Source organism: Gopherus flavomarginatus, chromosome 21, assembly GCF_025201925.1.
Source record: "Gopherus flavomarginatus isolate rGopFla2 chromosome 21, rGopFla2.mat.asm, whole genome shotgun sequence".
NCBI classification, from domain to species: Eukaryota; Metazoa; Chordata; order Testudines; family Testudinidae; genus Gopherus; species Gopherus flavomarginatus.
The window spans coordinates 17,232,193-17,251,708 of NC_066637.1; the positions used below are offsets into that span (position 1 = coordinate 17,232,193).

At 57.2% G+C, this 19,516-nt stretch overlaps 1 protein-coding gene across 4 annotated transcripts in view; it reads right to left on the reverse strand.

Moving 5' to 3' along the window:
- Window positions 1-769: 769 nt before the first annotated feature.
- CROCC (ciliary rootlet coiled-coil, rootletin) overlaps window positions 770-19,516 on the reverse strand; it is an 83,302-nt gene continuing 64,555 nt past the window's right edge. For all 4 annotated transcript variants that reach the window (XM_050931307.1, XM_050931305.1, XM_050931306.1 and 1 more), the window contains 5 exons: window positions 19,145-19,294; window positions 18,108-18,308; window positions 9,174-9,305; window positions 4,774-4,953; window positions 770-4,493 (listed from right to left, as the gene is read on the reverse strand). In XM_050931307.1, the coding sequence (XP_050787264.1) occupies window positions 4,407-4,493; window positions 4,774-4,953; window positions 9,174-9,305; window positions 18,108-18,308; window positions 19,145-19,294 (750 nt within the window). In that variant the 3' untranslated portion in view covers window positions 770-4,406. The remainder of the gene's footprint in view (window positions 4,494-4,773; window positions 4,954-9,173; window positions 9,306-18,107; window positions 18,309-19,144; window positions 19,295-19,516) is intronic.

Sequence of the window (19,516 nt, forward strand, 5' to 3'; positions counted from 1 at the left end):
GGGTCTAGGCCACTTTCACACACCCGTTCCCTGGCTGGGAAGGGCTCAGCTGCTAGAGCTGGAGCCTGAACTCTGCTTTGGTTTGAGTTATGAACAGTTCAGAGTCATGGAAAACCTCCGTTCGGAGGTTCTACCGTATGCTTCAATCCCTTGGCGGCCAAGCAGGAGCTTTGATTAAGTAGCAGTCGCTTGTCCCTGGGCTCAGCCCACACTCCCTCGCCAGCCTAGAGACCCTCACACTGTACTGAGACAGCGCTGGAGGAAGCATTAGCTTCAAGCTCTTTGCCTCTAGCTTTCCCCAGCAGCAGCAGGAGGATATATGTCTACATAGGAACATGCTGAAAATGGAAGTGGAGCAGCAGGCTCGACTAGCTGCCCACATATGGATCTATAGTCCCAGCTCGACTGTACTCAGGGCAGCTATCCCATCCCATCCCTGTGGGTGCACTGCTACTTTTAGCATGCTGGCTTGATCAGAGCTAGTGCCGGTATGTTTCATGGAGCCAGATATTCAAGCTCCACATGGTGACATAAAGTGACCATCCTTGTCAGTTTCACCGGTAGCCTGAGGGGATCTGTATGACAGCAGTGAAACTAGGTATTCCTTAACTCCAACACAAATTAAGTGAGGTCCTTCCTGGCTTTGATTCATGTTCATAAATTATCTGCTGCTGGTTTGGCTCTTGAGTTCCCCACCAGCCCTATGATACTATTCCAATGACAGCAACCTACTACAGGAGAAAATGAAGTCTCACACACACTCAGCTGGCACACGTTTTTTCTTCCTGTTTAATGCGACTTTGGACCAGGGGCCGGTCCCTGACAGCAAAGGCGGGGAGGCAGGCTGAGCAAGGGCCTGTCTGTGGTGTGATTATTATTATTTTTTTAAAGCCCTCTGTAAAACATTTATACAAACTTTGGAAATGTTTAAAAGTCTGACTCAGAGACACAGACTTCCCTGGTTGGTCTTTCCATTGCTTCAGCTTACAGGAAACTGACCACCAGGGATTTCAAATGAGAGGTGAGCTGACATTGCCCCCGAGTGTGGGGCAAGCGCTCCTCTTCCAATGGCCAAATTCATCAAGAAAGTACCCATATAATCTATTAAAAAACAAAAACAAAAAACTCTTCCTGGCATGATTAATTGTTACACAAGTGAGAACAAAAGAAAAGTAAGAATTTCTAGTAGAAAACTTGGTCACTTTAAAAACAAACCCAGCCACCTATCGGTAGAAAAACCTTGTGCTAAAGAACCAGGATTTTAGTAAGACCCTCATTGCATGCTGCTGTGCACAGCCTGCCTGTGCCTTTTCAATTTAGTGTCACAAAAGAGCTGGGAGAGGAATGTGTGAAAACCTACAGCCTGAAAGTGCTTTCAAAGGGGCCTGATCTCACAGCAAAGAACAGCACCTCCTGTGTGCTTTTCAGTGTGTGGGTTTTGTTTTTTTTTAATTAAGTGTTGGCTCCTGCAGGGCTAACACCGTCCGAAAGTGACAGCTGCCTTCTTGCATCCTGGGGCAGCAGCAGAGCCATTTGCTGAATTCCAACCAGTTACACCTGCGTCAGTGAGCACAGCCAGACACGGAGGGGGGGGAAGTGTCCCTGCGGAATCATTAGTGCTGATACAGGCGAGGGAAAGGGCCCAGGTTGACTCAGAGCCTAGAGCAAAAGTGAGGGCATCTGATGTGTGACAGGAGCACAGCTGAGCTGAGAGGCTTCATTGAGAGCAGAACTGTACTTTAAACCAGTGAACAGAGCCTAGTTCCCCCAGTCTCCTGTAGCCATCGGTCCTAGGCCCCAGATTGCTTAGAAAGCCCAGCCAAGCGCTAGCTTAACAGCTTATGCTAGGCTCACGGCTGCCCTGCGCTGCCTCCATGGAGTTAATTTGGCTTCCTCCTTTCCAGCGGGGCTGCAGAACTCTGTGCTTGTGGGGGTTACATTACACTAGTGCTGGGGACTGAGATCAGAACATGACACTTGATGCAGAGTTTCTTCCCAGCCCTCTCGGTGCCTTTCTAGTCACCTGCCCAAGAAAGCCAGGCCAGTTATTAGAGAAAAGTTCCCCACAACAGCCATCTCCACTAGGTGCATTTCCTTCTCCTGCTCTAATTTTACAGCTGCCCTTTTGCAGCCGATTCTCCCTTTTGACACACAACCCGAGAAGTCTGAAGAGATGCTACTGTCATTAGCGTAGACAGCTCTGCTCATCAACCTAACGGGCAGAGCCAAGGGTCACTGGAGGAGGCTGTGGGTCTGGGACAACCTGGAATCAGGTCAGTTTCGAAAAACTGCGTGATGATGTTTCAGGTGCTGATGTTTAACAATCCCACTTTTCGATCTTAAACTCCCACCCCTAAAACAAGGGCCCCAGTGAAACTGACTAAACACACAGTGCTGTCAAATGCCCAAACCAAACGGAGAGAAAAATAAATTCTCAGGATCTTGGTGTGACCTGTAATAAGTTAAAACTTTTCAGCCGTCGGTGCCCAAGTTGGCAGTGGCCCTTTAACTAGACACCAAGGCCAAGGCTGGACCAAGTACACAGGCTGCTGCTAACTCTAATGCTCAACTCGTTGCTATTGTGGAAAAGGAACTTTTCACTGTTCAGTGTGCCTCCTAACCCAGTTATCATGGCTCTTCTGGGGCTCAGGGTCATTCAGCTTTCCCCTCACGGGCCGTGCAATAAACTAGGCTTTGGCAGGCACCAATGATTAATGACTACAGCTCCATGGTGGAGTTTGTTCACCTACTGGTTTCAGAAAGCAGCTACAGGCTCAGGATGTACTAAGAGCACCTATTGCTTATGACAATGTCGTTCCAGTGCAGGCACTAGGGCTGAGCAGGATGCTGGGAGGAGCGGGGGCCCTGAGATGGTAATGGATGCACAGCTACACGATGGGCACGTTCTCAGCCAACACGGTCATGCAGAGCATGAGGCTGCTGGCTAGTGGAGAGGAGGAGAAAACACCTGGAACGGAGGAGCAAATGTTCAAAAATCAACAGCTGCTTAGACTAGCGTTCGGTGAAACTGACCCTTCTCTGCTCTAAGGGAAACAAACTGGGACGGTCAAGGTAGAGCAGAGCACCCAACTCAAATCCTTGATAAAAACAAATCTTCCCACCCCCCATTTTCTACAAAGGGTTATGGGTCTTCTGGGCAACACAGTGGATGAACCAGAGCTGCAGAAGCAGGTTTCATACGAACAGTGAGGACAAAATATTAAAAAGTTTCCAAACCTCTAGTAAAAACTGCAGTAGAAAATTACGTATCAAATATACATTCTCCTGATGCTTAGGAAAGTGCTGTTTTTTTAAAAAATGGAGTGGCAGAAGCGTCCTTGCTGAGAAGGCAAATGCTGGTTTTGCAGGACCTAGTTCAGTTTAGTTGTAGATTTTTTTTTGGTCCCAACCAGCCCCCCAAAATAGATTTTTGCTTGAAGGGGCCTTTTAGGGTTAATGAAATAGTGGGATGACACCGATCAGCAAACCCATTTCACTGGTGACTGAGCCCCTGTTTTGACTCCAGTCACCCACGGGCGTTCAATCGTCGGCCTGCAAATGCCCTCCCCCCTTCAGAGCTGCATTTTTAATGTTAGGCCCCAGCATGACCCTCTGGACAAAGAAGCCACTGTTTCTATTAAACTTAATAATATTGCTTACGAATAACCCTATTGTAGAGCACCTTCCAGTGGAGGATCTCAGAGCACATCATGGTAATTATTTAAGCCTCAGAATTCCTCTATGAGGTCAGTATCATTAGCCTTGCATTAGATGGGGAAACTGAGGCACAGAGTGAGGCAATCATACGACGCAGCAGCATCTGGAATAGAACCCAGGAGTCCTCACTCCCTTGTTCTGACTATTAGCCAATGTTACCTTCTATCCCCACTTCAAAAGGAAGGGGGCTGCTATCCAGTGTAACAATTCACCCGCCATTGGAAAGATGCTACAAAAGGATTGAAGGTGGCTTCTGAGCAAGGCCACCTGGGGCCTGATTGCCTGGCACTGAGCACCCCCAGCGCCAGTGGACTGTGCTTTGAGCTGGGGGTGCTCAGCGCTGCTGAAAAATCAGATCCAGGCTGCCCGTTGTCACTGATTCGTTTCCATTTGTAGCGTATCCATAACGATACATTAGTGGAGAAGGCAAATTAGCAGCTCTGAGACGCTCCCTGATTCCATGTCAGCTCGACTCGATGCACGCTCAGGGGAACGTGTGCACGTGCTGGTCTTTTGTAAAGGTCTGAGCACCCAAGGAATCCACAGGGCCATATGGGGAGGGTGATGGCAGGGGCATCCCCCCTCTATACAAACCCAATTTCCCCGCCACACTGCTGGAGCATAGAGCCGGCGGGTGCTTAGCACTGAAGGCTCCTTGGTCACGGTGGCGGTAGGGAGATGCAGGAATCCTAGTTCCCTGAGAGGAGAGAGGAGTGAGAGTAATGGGTCTGGCACCGCCGCAGCTCCTGCTGCAGTTGATCCTTCAGTGTGGAGATCTGTGAAGGATTAAAAAAAAAGGGGGGGGGGAATCCAGTCAGCACTTTGGCTGCACGGGGGGCGTCCCCCAAAGCCGTGGCAGAGCCAGATGGTGCAGCAGCATTTCGGGGCTATTTCCCCAAATAGGCAAAGGAATCCGGGAGGACGGGAGCTGTGGGAGCAGTGGCTGCAGGGGAAACTTACAGCTGCTCCAGGCCCAGCCTCTCCCAGCAGGGGGTGCTGTAGGGACCCTGGCGGCAGGGTAGCTCGCGCGCGGCTAGTCAATTTCCAGCAGCTCACCTGCTCCTCCAGCCCCTTGACGCGCTGCCTGTGCGCTCGCTCCCTGGCCTCCAGCGTGCGCTCTGCCTGCAGCTGGGAGCCGCGCAGCCGCTCGATCTCCAGCTGCAGCTCCTGCCGGTGGCGGGTGGCCGTCTCCACCAGGCTCTGGGACTGGGTCTGCTCCATCTCCATTACCTGAGCCTGAGCAAGGCAGAGGAGGGTTCACACAGCCAGGCTTCCACGGGGCCATGCTGGTCAAGTGACCACACAGGCCCTCCTCTGAGGGCTGATTCATCCCACCTTGGGATTCCCCCCCACCCCCAGCAAAATAAAAAGTCCCCTGCACCCCATCTGCCCAGACAACCCCCTTGTGATCACATCGCTCTGCCACCATTAGCCACCACCCGCTGCATTTCCTCCCGCTCCCTACGGACACAGCCTGTGCCATCTCACAGCCAGCACGGCCACAGCCCCCCCGTGTGCGGCTTCCCTTGCTTGGAGACACCAGGGACTTTAAAGGAAATGGAGGCTCCACCCTACCATGCCCCTGTGTCTGACACAGGAAGGAGCCACCTTCAGAACTCAGTTCAGTAGAACGGCCACCATCCACCTTGGAGAGGCGTCACCTCCTCCCACTCTCCCTTCTGTGCTGGTGCCTCCTTTTCAGCTCCAAGTGCCCTGCTGCTGCAGCAGCATCTGACCAGTGACCCTCGCTGGGTTTGTCTCTCTGCAGCCTGGTTTCTTCCCAGTATTGGCTAAAGTGCTCTGCACAGGCCCTAGGCTTCTCTGCTGCCTTGGACTTGACAGATCCTCACCCCACTAGGCCTGGTGGATCTCAGCACTGGCTTCAAATTAAACCCTAACTTCAAGGCTGGTTGTGCGGCTGCTGCGTTACAAGGCTGCTATTTTAAGGACCCCAGGCCCCGCCCAGGTTCAACCATGGTTACGCACGCCCACACGCAAGCATCGTTTCGCCTTCCTGCCTGCTGAATGTTTTAATGCAAGCTAGGGGACATTTCTTGACCAAAAAAATTTTCCTGGCAGAAATATGTAGACCAAAAATTCTCCAAGGGACAATGGCAGCGTTGTTTCAGTGCTCCAAGCAGAACAATAAAACTAATTGTTTCAAAACTAACCCAGAGTCACGTCGTTTTGGGTTTTGAAACCAAGACGTGGCCATTTTCTGTTGGGATTTTGGGGTCCTCGTGCCTCCCTCCCTTTTCTGAAATGATCTCCCCCAGCCCCAACTGGAAAAAGTTAGAAAACAGAGATTGCGGGGAAGGAAAACCCTTTTCACGCTTTCTTACCGGCTCCCAACTGGAAGACGTTTGCTGACCAGTTTGGGCTTAACACAGCTGGGCCACAGACAGTGCCACAGCTGAGTGGCGATGCAGCAAGTGCTGTAGTGTAGACAAGACCCCGGGACTTTATGTGCTCACACAGGCCATCGACTGCATGGGTCTCCCTCAGGCTCCATTTCATAACCACCTGCCCCTGCCCACACTCCTCGTCACACCCGAGAACGGGGGACAAAAACTCCCTCAGGGCTCAGCATGACTAGAACGGGAGCCACAGAGCAGGCTAAGATGCCGAAGGCCCCAGAGCTGCACTCTGGCTGCTAGGTTCACATAAACACCCCCACAGTAGCTGCTTGTCTCAGTTACTGCCTGTGTAACCCACCAGCTAAGGTCGAGGTGGGCAAACAACGGCCCACGGGCCGACCGGCCTGCCTGGTCCCCGAGCTCCTGGCCCGGCTCTAGCTTTTTCTGCTGCCTCAAGCAAAATAAAATAAAATAAAATAAAATAAAATGGCAGCCGGATTGTGCGGCCCAAAGAATGGCCAGAAGGTCGCCCCTCAGAATGTGCCGCCCCTAGCACGTGCTTCCTCGGCTGATGCCTGGAGCCAGCCCTGCCCCGGCTCCTCCCCTGCTGGTCCCCCTCACCCGCAGTCTCAGCTCACTCGCTCCACGCGGGTGCAAGGCTCTGGGCGGCAAGCTCCTGGGGGCAGCGCAGCTGCAGAGCCCGGCCTGACCCGCTCTCTGTGCTGCGTGGTGGTGGAGGTGGCAGCGCAGCTGTAGCGCCACCAGCCACCGGTGCTCCAGGCAGCGTGGTAAGGGGGCAGGGAACAGGGTGGGTTGGAAAGAGGGCAGGGGTTTGGGGTGGTGGTCAGGGGGCGGAGGTGTAGATAGGGGTCGGGGTGGTCAGGGGGAAACAGGGTTGAATGGGGGCAGGGGTCCTGGGGGGCAGTCAGGAAGGAGTGAGGGTGGGGTTGGATAGGGTGGCAAGGGGCAGTCAGGAGCAGGGGTTCCAGGGGCAGTCAGGGGACAGGGAGAAGGGGTGGTTGAATGGGGCAGGAGTCCCGGGGGGGCAGTCAGAAATGAGAGGAGGGGTTGGTTGGGGCTGCGGGGGTCCGGGGGCAGTCAGATGGGAGGTGGGGGTTGGGCCACGACCCACCCCCTAACCATCCCTCCATACAATTTACAAAACCCGATGCAGCCCTCAGGCCAAAAAGTTTGCCCACCCCTGAGTTAAGGAGTCTTGTGGCTTTCACACAAGCTGTAGCAGCTCACAAAGGGCCCGGGTTCGATCCCCAGTGCGTTGTTTTCACTCAACTGCAACGTATTCAAACCGTGGCAGCTTCTACCCTATTCTCGGCCCCGCCACTGAAATGCTGTGTAACCTTAGGCGAGATACTTCACTGCTCTGTGCCTCAGTTTCCCCTCCCACCCTGTCCATACGGATGGGCATCTGGTAAGGCGGTCTCCTACTCCATGCCTGCCTGGGGCCTAGCATGACAGGATCCTGATTGCAATTATGCCGGGTGTAATACGAGTAACAATAATGCGCAGCAAGCCCTGGCCTGCAATAGATTGTCTGGCTCTCTGCTAAGAGGGGGAGCGTCATACGGGAGGGGCTGGGTGAAAGGCTCCGCGCACAGGACTAGCTACAAGTACTGAGCCAGAGGCATGACTCACCCAGGAACACGTTAGCGTCCTTCTAACCATGCTTAGGTTCTCCTGCAGGGACCAGCCGCCCGACCAAAAGAGAGAAGGCAGTAAGCACACCAGGGAGCGCCGAGGTTCAAAGGTTATTGAGCTAGGGCAGGGGGGCAGGTAAGCGAGGCTCCTCCCTCCCAGGACAGCCAAGGATTCCAGGTGACGAGGGGGCGGGGGATTGCACATGGGTCTGATCAATGGGCGTCTTTCAATCGACCACGATGAGCCTTGGCTCAGGCCCTGGGCACGGATACAATCCTGCCTCAACCCTGGGGGAGCTGCCGCTTCTTGTCTCCGCGCAGTGCAGCCACGCCAACGCCCCTGGCGGTAGCAGGGCCTTCTGGGAGTGTGGAAGCGTTCAGCACCCCGGGTCAGCGCTGGGAGGAGGGCGCAGGTGTGGAAGGAGGTTATGGGTCTCAGACCATGTAGGGAGAGACCGTGGAAGGAGGGTGGCCTTGGGATGCGCCTGGCTAGAGCTGAAGGAAGAGGGTGGGTAGCTCGGAGACGGTCGGGAGGAGTTTGGCAGTAGGGGCAGGTCACTGGCTGTCAATCAGTACAGCTACGGGTGCTGCTCACCCACTGCTTTTCCACCGTCCCGGCTCCCTACTATCCATTGCACTGGATCAATGCCACTGCCAAGTCGAGGCTGGGTCCCCCCTCAACTTTTGGCAAGTGCGCTTCCATAGTGCCTCCCTCCGGAACTCGGCGTCGCACGCCACACGGCGCTATCCCCATCCTGAGTCCCTACAGAGGCACAGAGCGGTGAAGCACCAGGTCCCAGCTCACATGGCGTCCCAGTGGCCCAGCGGAGAGAGCGAGCCCGGATCTCCTGACCTATGCTCCGGCCGGGGCTTTAACTCCCAAACCACTTTCCCCATCCTTTTCTACCCCCTGAGCTACACTAGTCTACTGGGGAGAGATGCTATCACGTCCACCCCGCTCGGCTCTGAGGCTAATCCCCCCTAGCCGTCATTCACACCCGCCTTGTAGATTAAATTGTATTTGACCCCTCTCAGACTCACGTCTCCACCATCTGTGTCTCTTCCCCCACAACTCCCACCCTCTTTCATCCCCCCACCCATTCCCACCTACTGTTCTGTCCCATCCTCCCCCTCACCCAATGGTTTTTGTGCAGAACCAGGAAAATACGTCCTGCCTGGTTAAGGTCAGGCAAGGGAGCCTATGAAGAGGCCCTGTCGACAGCATCCTGACCCAGCAGCATAGTGCTGGGTTCTGCACACCCTGGATCTTGGCTACATCCTAACAGCCACAGCAGCGCGTGATTGAAGCTGCTAGCAGAACCGCGGGGTGTTTCCATCCCCAGGGGTCAGCAGGAACCGGGACTGTGCCTAGGTCTTTGGGAAGATGCCCCGCATCTTGGCTGCTCAGGACAGAGCACTCAGCGGGGCGGGTTGGGCGGCTGACCTCAAGCAGCTGGATCTGACGCTGAGCCTCCGCCAACTCCTGCTCCACTGTGTTGAGGGAACGGTCCAGCTGGCCCTTCTCCGCTGTCAGCCGCACCGAATCCTCGTGCGTCTTCAGCTTCTCGCGCTCCACCTGCCAGCCAAGCAAGCCCAGGGAGAGAGGCTGGGTCAGGCCACACTGGTTACGGCTACGCTCCATACTACGCCCCGGCCCGCGGGAGCCGCGCTAGTGAACTCCGAGGTTCCAAGCCCGCGTCCACACTGCATTGTAAACCTAGGCTTATAATGGCTGCACCCGGGTCTCCCAGCCAACAATGCACCACGCAGCCCTTATGGGTCAGGGCTGCGGTTTGCGCTACATCCACACTGCGAAACCACAGGGCTTGGATCCAAGACACAGCAGGACTCGGGCTCTAACCCACCCTCCAAGCAGGGGCCTAGGACCCGAGTCCTGAGTGCTGGCTGACCCAAGTCAGACTGGTTTGTGTGTGGACGGAAGGGGGGCTTAGGCTCAAACCCGGGCTCAGTATGCAGTGTAGACGTATCCCATGTGATCACAGAGGGTACCTGGCGTTGACATGGTCCTGAGCCCCCACCCCCACGCACTGGGCGCCAGACTCCCGCTGCTCAGGCCCAGTGCTTGCTCCAGCCAGGACCAGGCCTGCGTGGCGTGGCGGGCGTGGTGCTGCCACGTACTGACTGACGAAGGCTGGAGGTTGGCCTGGTCCTGGGATGGCTGCTGTAGGAGTGAATCGGTTTAGTTCAGTAGGAGGCTGGGAGAAAAACGCATGTAGGACGGAAAGAAGATAGCTCAGGCCAAGCCACGCATGAGCAAACACTTGTGTGTTGTTACGGGACACTGGCAGGGCCATGGGCTCTGAGGAGTCTGGCTCAACTTCTCCCTGAGCCCACAGCTGGGTTACACACGCAGGATCAAAGCCAGGCATTGACCTGAGCGGGGACTGGCTGGATTAGCCGGGACACCCCCCCAAGTGGGGCGGTGGTTGCTGGGGAGCCGTTCAGATGAACCAGGCCCCTGCGGGGAGTCTGAAAAAGCTAGGCCAGGTTGGTCCCCCATCAACTACGAGAAGGCTGGGGGTCAGAGAGCCACGTGCACAAACTGGTTTTTAACTCCCCTCTCAAAACGCTTCGTTCCCACTGCTGAAACGAACCCCACGCTGGCTGGAAGCAGGATGGTGCTCACTGTATCCCCCCGCAAAGAGCCCACCAGACCGGCTGGGTGAGCCTGGGCCATACACATGGCGCCACAGCCCAGGGCCCAGTCTGAGAGCAGGAGAACCGGATTCCCCCCGGGGGGAGGGTAAAGCCTGAGGTCTGAGAGGGGCGCTCAAAGGGACCACAAAGGGAACTGAGGTGCAGCAGGCCCTGCACCCATGACCCACAGCACCTTCCAGCAGGAAGGATCCCAGGGCACTTGGAGCAGCATTTCTCAAACGCAGCCACCGGGGGCTTTTCTCTAGCCACAACAGCCTCCAAAGCATAGGCAGAGATTGGGGGTGAGCATGGGGGGGGTCGGGGGGAAGGGGAGGCGCTGCCTCCCTGAAACTGTATGTGTTGATGGTGACGGGGGCAAAATTTAAAGTTTGGTTGCCCCTAAAGAGCTCAGGCAGGTCCCCCTCAACCCTCGGTCTCCCCTCCCAGAAAGCTGCAGCCCCTCCGAGCTGTTGCTCCTGAGTCGCTGGTACCAAGGGAAGCAAGACGCGCCACCTTGGTGTTCGCGCTGCCAGCAGGGGGCACAGCCTCCTCGGGGGCTCCGGGCAGTGCCTCTGGAGACACGGGGGGCCGGTGTGCACGGTGCCGGAGGCGACTCTTGGCAGTAGAGGCCGCTGCGGCGTTCGGTCACTGGGGAGTTCCCCTGGGCAGCTCCCCCGGTCCCGCCCAGCCAGGCCTCGGGGAGTCTGGGACACCGCAGGCGGTCAGTGAGTTCCCGACCCACCTTCCCCAGGGCGGGCTCTTGCTGAAGGCAGGGATAGACAGATGGGTGGGCACTTGGACACATATATGTGCATATGTATTTGTTTTTCCTAAAGTTAATTAAGTATTTTAGGAAAAGCTGTCAGAGCGGCCACCAGCAAGTGTTGGTGGCTGCACTCTGAGGCCACCAAAAAATCTGTTGTGAGAAGCCCCGCTTTAGAGGATGTGGGGGAAATGCTTCTCTCTACATTGCTGCAATGCAGTCACTTCTGGGGAGGAATAAGGCCCCACTCTTCACCAGAGACCTTACCCCACAGCTTTCGGGAGTGGGAAACGACTCCAGGACTGTGTCCCCAAGAGGTGCTCTCCGGAGGATTGCAGGCAGCAGAGGAAAATGGGAGTCTGGCTATGGTTCTCTCTGCTCTGAGTCTGCTGGCTCAGAGCACAGGGCCAGGCACCGCTTCATGGGGAAGTGACTGAATGTGGATCACGGTTGGGTGGGTTTTCCCCATGGCAGACTGGTAGGGGGGTGTCACGGAGTGTGGGGGAGTCCGGCCCTGCACCCCTCTTCCTGGGACCCACAGTGACTCTCAGCCAGCCAGTAAAACAGAAGGTTTATTGGACAACAGGAACACAGGTTACAGCAGAGCTTGCAGGCACAGTCAGGACCCCTCCACCGAGTCCTTCTGGGCTTTCAGGGTGCTTGGATCCTAGCTAGGATACCCTGAATTCCGCCCACACAGCCCCAAGCCCAAACTCAAACTGCTTCCCTCCTGCCACTCCCTTCCTTTGTTCCCCTTCCCGGGCAAAGGTGTTTGACCTTTCCCCTCCCTTACCTAGCTCAGGTTACAGGCTCTGGCATCGTCCATCCCCTAAAGTCCTCCCCTGCTCTCCCACTCCCCACACAGACAGTCCCTACTGCATCACATCTCTCCCCCCTTCGAGACTGAATTGAGCGGGGTCACTCTGCCCAGTGACCTGGGGAAGTTCAGGGTCCCCTCTCCGGGACAACGCATCCGCTGTCAGGTTGGCACTTCCCTTCACATGGACCACGTCCATGTCATAGTCCTGGAGGAGCAGGCTCCACCTCAGGAGCTTGGCGTTGGCTCCTTTCATCTGGTGCAGCCAGGTCAGGGGAGAGTGGTCGGTGTACACGGTGAAGTGTCGCCCAAAGAGATATGGCTCTAGCTTCTTAAGGGCCCACACCATGGCCAGGCATTCCTTCTCGATGGCCGCGTAGCTTTGTTCCCGGGGTAGCAGCTTCTTACTCAGGTACACGATGGGGTGTCTCTCCCCCTTTTCATCCTCCTGCATTAACACTGCCCCCAGTCCCGTATCTGAGGCATCAGTGAACACCATAAAGGGTTTGTCAAAATTTGGGTTTGCTAGAACTGGGCCACTAACCAGAGCCTCCTTCAGCGCCCGGAAAGCCTCCTGGCACTGCTCAGTCCAGATCACCTTGTCTGGCTTCCCCTTTTTGCATAGTTCAGTGATGGGGCCGGCTATGGCACTAAAGTGGGGCACGAACCTTCGATAGTACCCCGCCATCCCAATAAAGGCCTGGACCTGCTTTTTGGTTTGGGGAGCAGGCCAGTCTCTGATCACCTCCACCTTGGCTGGTTCCGGCTTCAGGCAGCCGCTCCCCACCCGATGGCCCAGGTAAGATACTTCAGCCATCCCCACCTTGCACTTCTCAGCCTTTACTGTTAACCCAGCCTTTCGGAGTCGGTCTAGGACTTGTTTAACCTGGGACATGTGGTCCTCCCAGGTCTGGCTGAAGACGCAGATGTCATCAATATACGCCACGGCAAAACTCTCCATCCCCCTCAGTAGCTGATCCACCAGGCGCTGGAAGGTGGCCGGCGCTCCCTTGAGGCCGAAGGGCAGGGTCAGAAACTCATAGAGCCCCAGAGGGGTGATAAAGGCCGATTTCAGCCTGGCATCTGCGTCCAGCGGCACTTGCCAGTAGCCTTTGGTAAGATCCATAGTGGTGAGGTACCGAGCACCTCCCAGCTTGTCTAGGAGCTCGTCAGGCCTGGGCATAGGGTAGGCATCCGATACGGTGATGGCATTGAGCTTTCGATAGTCCACACAGAACCGGATTGACCCATCCTTCTTGGGGACTAGCACCACTGGCGAGGCCCAAGGGCTGGAAGACGGCTGGATCACCCCCAAAGCCAGCATGTCCCTGACCTCTCTTTCAAGATCCTGGGCAGTTTTACCAGTGACCCGAAAAGGGGAGCATCTTATAGGGGGATGTGACCCAGTCTCCACCCGGTGGACAGTCAAATTAGTGCGTCCAGGCTGGTTGGAAAACAGCTGTCGGTATAGATGCAGCACCGCTCTGATCTCAGCGTGCTGGCCCGGGGTCAGTTGCTCAGAGAGGGGAATCGCCTCCAGGGGGGAACCAGCTTTTGTCCCAGGGAATAGATCCACTAAGGGGTCATCTCCCTGCCCCTCCCAATGTCCACACACGGCCAACACCACATTCCCCCTGTCATAGTATGGTTTCATCATGTTCACATGGTACACCCGACGGTGATGTGCCCGGTTTGACAGCTCCACCACATAGTTTACCTCATTCAGTTGCTTGATAACCTTGAAGGGCCCTTCCCAGGCGGCCTGGAGTTTGTTTCTCCTCACGGGGATGAGAACCATCACCTGATCCCCGGTGGCGAAGGTACGGGCTCGTGCTGTGCGGTCATACCAGACCTTCTGCCTCCTCTGGGCTCGGGCCAGATTCTCCCTGGCCAGGCCCATGAGCTCGGCCAGTCTTTCCCGGAAGGTCAGGACATACTCCACCACTGACTCTCCCTCGGGAGCGGCCTTCCCCTCCCATTCGTCCCTCATCAGGTCTAGGGGCCCCCTCACCCGCCTTCCATACAACAGTTCAAAAGGTGAAAACCCGGTAGATTCCTGGGGTACCTCCCTGTACGCAAACAGCAGGTGAGGTAAGTACTTGTCCCAATCTTGCGGATGCTGGTTCATAAATGTTTTTAGCATCATCTTCAGCGTCCCGTTGAACCTTTCTACCAGCCCGTTGGACTGGGGGTGATACGCTGAGGCCCAGTTGTGCTGGACCCCACATTTCTGCCATAAGGACCGGAGCAGGGCCGACATGAAGTTGGACCCCTGGTCCGTTAAGACCTCCTTGGGGAACCCCACCCGGCTGAAAATTGTCAGCAGCGCATCTGCCACTGTGTCTGCTTCGATAGAGGACAAGGCCACCGCCTCGGGGTAGCGAGTGGCAAAATCCACCACCACCAGGATGTATTTCTTCCCTGACCGGGTCGTCTTGCTGAGAGGTCCCACTATGTCCATGGCCACCTTCTGGAAAGGTTCTTCTATGATGGGTAAAGGCCTCAAAGCCGCTTTCCCCTTGTCCCGGGCCTTCCCCACCCTCTGGCAGGGGTCACAGGATTGGCAGTATTGTCGGACATGGGTAAAGACCCCAGGCCAGTAAAAGTTCTGTAGCAGCCTCTGCCTGGTGCGCCGGATTCCCTGGTGCCCTGCGAGAGGGATGTCATGGGCCAGGTACAACAGCTTGTGACGGAACTTCTGGGGAACCACCAGCTGCCTCCTGATCCCCCATGACTCTACTTCCCCTGGGGGAGCCCATTCTCGGTACAGGAACCCCTTCTCCCACAGGAACCTCTCCTTGCAACCTCTCCTCATGGTCTGTACCGCACTAAGGTCAGCCCGGTCCCTGTGCTTCCGCAAGGAGGGATCTTTCTGCAACTCGGCCTGGAACTCAGCAGCTGGGACAGGAATGGGGACCGGCTCTCTCTTGCTGGCTGGGTCTGAGGCCGCAGCCTCTCTGCACCGTGCCCCTGGGCGTTCCCCGCTCCCTGAGTTAGGGTCCTGCACCTCAGGTCGAGTACCTTCCCCGTTGTCGGGGAGCAGTGCCATTTGCTGACTCTGACTACGAGTCACGACCAGGGCACTCTGGGTGTTACTAGGCCAGTCCTCAAGGTCCCCTCCCATTAACACGTCAGTGGGCAAATATTGGTGTACCCCCACATCCTTGGGGCCCTCCTTGGCCCCCCATTTCAGGTGTACCCTTGCCACGGGTACCTTGAATGGGGTCCCGCCCACGCCCATCAGGGTCAGGTAGGTGTCGGGCACCATCCGATCTGAGGCCACCACCTCGGGCCGGGCCAGTGTCACCTCTGCGCCCGTGTCCCAGTACCCAGTGACCTTCCTCCCATCCACTTCCAGGGAAACAATGCACTCCTTCCGGAGGGGCAGCCCCGCGCCCACCCGGTAAACCAAAAACCCGGAACCGGGAGCATCCACAGGTGGTATGTTGCCAGCCCCCCTTTCCTGGGAATGTAGCCCCTCCTCCGATTGGGTTTTTACCCAGTCCACCCTCTGCGGGTTGGGTCTGCTTGGTCTGTCCCTGAGCTTGGGGCACTGGGCCCGTATGTGACCTCGTTGGCCACAGCGATAGCAGCCCATATCTCGTGGGTCCCCTTGAGTGGGTCGGAGGGACCTGCCGCTGGATGTTCCCCTTTTGGGGGGGTTCTCCATAGGCCCCTTTTGGGAGGTCCCATGATGACTCTCTCTCTGCGTTGAGGCAGGCCTGCTCCTTCGAGACTCCTCCCTGCCATCCCCTGCCCGACTGTCCACAAATTGGTCAGCCAGCTGGCCTGCGTGCTGCGGGTTCTCCGGCTTCTGGTCCATCAACCACAGCCTCAGGTCGGACGGGCACTGCTCGTACAGGTGCTCCAGTATGAATAGGTCAAGCAGGTCCTCTTTAGTTTGGGCCCCAGCTGTCCACTTGCGGGCATACCCCTGCGCCCGGTTGACCAGTTGTAGGTATGTGACCTCACGGGTTTTACGCTGGCTCCGGAACTTTTTCCGGTACATCTCAGGAGTCAGCCCAAACTCGCGGAGCAGGGCCTGTTTGAACAGTTCGTAGTCCCCTGCCTCCGCCCCTTTCAGTCGGCTGTACACCTCCACGGCTGTGGAGTCCAGCAAGGGGGTGAGAACTGCGATCCTGTCTGCAGGGTCAACCCTGTGCAGCTCACAGGCATTCTCAAAGGCCGTCAGGAAGGTATCTATGTCCTCCCCCTCCTTACGCCGGGGCAGCAAGTGCTTATCAAAGCTCTTTGTAGGCTTGGGTCCCCCCTCACTCACCGCAGCCGGGGCCTCACTGCTCCTCAGCCGGGCCAGGTCCAGCTCATGTTTACGCTGTTTCTCCTTCTCCTCCCACTCACGCTGGCGCTGGTTCTCCTCATGTTTACGCTGGTTCTCCTCATGTTTACGCTGGTTCTCCTCATGTTTACGCTGGTTCTCCTCATGTTCACGCTGTTTCGCCTTCTCCTCCAGCTCTCGCCTCTTTAACTCGAGCTCCTCCCGTCTCAGCTCCCTTTCATATTCCAGCCGCATCCGCTCCACGGATGCCGAGCGTTGCCGGGAGGATCCCCTGCTGGGGGGTGAGCTTCGCCGGGCAGATCCCCTGCTGGCCGGGGGTGTCACGGTGCCCTCGGTATACACTGGGCTCCTTCCCGCCCTTCCTCTACGCCTAGGAAGGGGGGGTCTCGGGAAGCCCTCGTCCACCGGCTGACCACTCCCAGCGGGGACAGACACTGGTGCCTGCGCTGCATCTGCTCGGCTGCTTCCCTCAGAGACAGGGCTCCGTTCATTCATGCGGTCTCCCTGCTCCAGCTGTGCAATCAGCTGGTCCTTGCTGAGCCTCCCTGGGTGCAGCCCCCTCTGCTTGCACAGCTCCACCAGGTCACACTTGCGCCGCTTGGCATACATCTTCCTGCTGACCACTCACAGGCCGGGGTGCTCGCCGCTCCCCACGGTTTCCAGGGGGACCCCTAGTGCACCAGCCCTTCTTGAGGTCACCACCTCTCTGCCAGGGTCGAGCTGCAGACTCCTCCGCCCCTGGGACCGCTCGCTGCAATCCCCCGGGGGACCCTGTTACTGCAAAGTCCTTCTCACTGGGCACACACTCCCAGGGGTTAACCACCCCTTCGTTTTACTGCTCCCCAGTCACTTACTGCAGGAAGCGCCGTCCACGGGGTGCAGTATCTCCCGCCGCTGCCACCAGTTGTCACGGAGTGTGGGGGAGTCCGGCCCTGCACCCCTCTTCCTGGGACCCACAGTGACTCTCAGCCAGCCAGTAAAACAGAAGGTTTATTGGACAACAGGAACACAGGTTACAGCAGAGCTTGCAGGCACAGTCAGGACCCCTCCACCGAGTCCTTCTGGGCTTTCAGGGTGCTTGGATCCTAGCTAGGATACCCTGAATTCCGCCCACACAGCCCCAAGCCCAAACTCAAACTGCTTCCCTCCTGCCACTCCCTTCCTTTGTTCCCCTTCCCGGGCAAAGGTGTTTGACCTTTCCCCTCCCTTACCTAGCTCAGGTTACAGGCTCTGGCATCGTCCATCCCCTAAAGTCCTCCCCTGCTCTCCCACTCCCCACACAGACAGTCCCTACTGCATCACAGGGGGTCACTCAGGGAGGGGCTGTCTGCTACGGCCAGTCTATTCCGCAGGTTGCCAGTTGAAATCGCAGGCACAGGAGCATAAATGCAATGACCGAAGCACCTCTGAATGGATGGAGGAGATTCCAGGCCGTTCCCGAATGTAACGCCCCACGATGCCATGGATAATACCCCTCACGCCCCAGCAGTCACAGCTGATCGGAAGCCAAGCTGAGCATTCACCCTGTTTCACTCTCAATAGAAATGCCAGCCCAGGATTTGAACCCAGTGCCAGACCCAGGATCCTGTGGAATTTTGCATCCCCTACTAGTCAGCCCCATCCTCTATCCGAGATCAGGCAGCCCCTTGCCAGCCGGGAAAGTGGCACGGAGCTAGCGAATTCCAATAACAATCTCCCCATGGCTAACCCCAGTGCCGTTTCTTGGAGGGACAAATCGGCTTGTACCATTCCGGCTGTGTGTGCCAGGGAGAGAGCACTGGGAACCATGAACACGAGCAGAGGGAAAGAGGCACAAGCCTCGTCTCCTGCTCCTGCAGCTCACCTTGTCCAGGGTCTTCTTCAGGGCCATCTTGTCCTTCTCCAGCCGCAGGGAGGAGCGCTCTGCCTCCCGTTTCTCGCTCTCCAGCTGGGCCAGCGCCCGCTGCAGGCTGCCCAGCCGCTCCTGCAGCAAGTGCTTGTCCTCCTGCAGCTTCTGCAGGCTCCGCAGGGCCGCGCTCTCGCTCTCCTGGCACTGGCGCAGCAGCTGGGCAGCAGGAGAAGAGAGACGTGGCTGAGCACCGTGTCACAGGACAGGGAGCTGGGAAGGGGGTGAAAGAAGCAGGACGAGCTGCTGGGATTTGGGAGGTGAGCGGGGCAGGACTGGTAGCTCAGCACAGACCCTGCCGGCAGCACCGAGGGACTCAGAGACGTTAACGCTCTGGTTCTCCTTAGCTGGAAGGGCTGAGAGCCTCAAGGATAAATGGAGCTTGGTGAGGGACCCCCCTGGGAGGAGCAACTTCTCTTCCAGTCTGAACCCCTCCAAAGCAGGCACGTGGCCGTCAGCATACAGCAGCACAAGGGGCAGTGGGGGTTTAACAACCGTGGGGCTCAGCCCCCTGGGAATGCTGAGTTGTGGGGCAGGAAGGGCCCAAACACTGACGAAAGGCAACTTCAACTCCCAGGGCCCTAGCTCAGGCAGGCAGAGCCCACAGATCCATAGGGAGCCCTGTGTTCAAATGCTCTGTGGGGAGAGCCACAAGTGAACCCCCAGGGGTTGCTCCAAGGAAAACCTCCCTCCTCCAGGCCCCCCCCCCCCGACATACACACTGAGGAAAACCTCCCTCCAGCCCCCCATGACTATGTAGCACTGGGCCATGAGCGGCACAGAGTGCTCTGGGGAAACCCCTCTCCCTGCCCCACATACGCTTCCTGTTCTCTGTGCCGGTGGCACTCAGGTGATGCTCTCACTGGGGTCACCATAGAAAGCCAGGCACAACCCAGTGACCCACTGCCTCCCTACCCTGCTACGAGCAGCCGGCCAGCTCGGACTACATTCATGGGACAGTCGCCCCCAGTCCCGACCCAGCGCCGCATCCTCACCTCCTGCTGCTGCCGGACCTGCCCTTCGAGCTCCTCCTTCTGCAGCTCCAGCTCCACCTGCTCGGTTTTCAGCCCCTGGACCCGGTCCGCCAGCCCGCCGTTCTGCTTCTTGGCTTCCGAGACCGCCTGGCGGGCAGCGTCCAGCCGCTCCTGTGACAGGAGAGGAGACGGTGACACCCCAACGGCACAGAGGGGCCAGGATGCGCCAAACAGATCCTGGCAAAGCTCCTGGCTTCACAATCTTGGACCAGTTAACCCACGTTAGCAGGACAGAGCCACCCGCTTGCAGCAAAGACAGTGGGGAGGGGAACCAGTCCCCGTGCTGTGTGGATGGGCAGCTGGCATGGGGAAGATGGTTTGGGACTGAAGGAG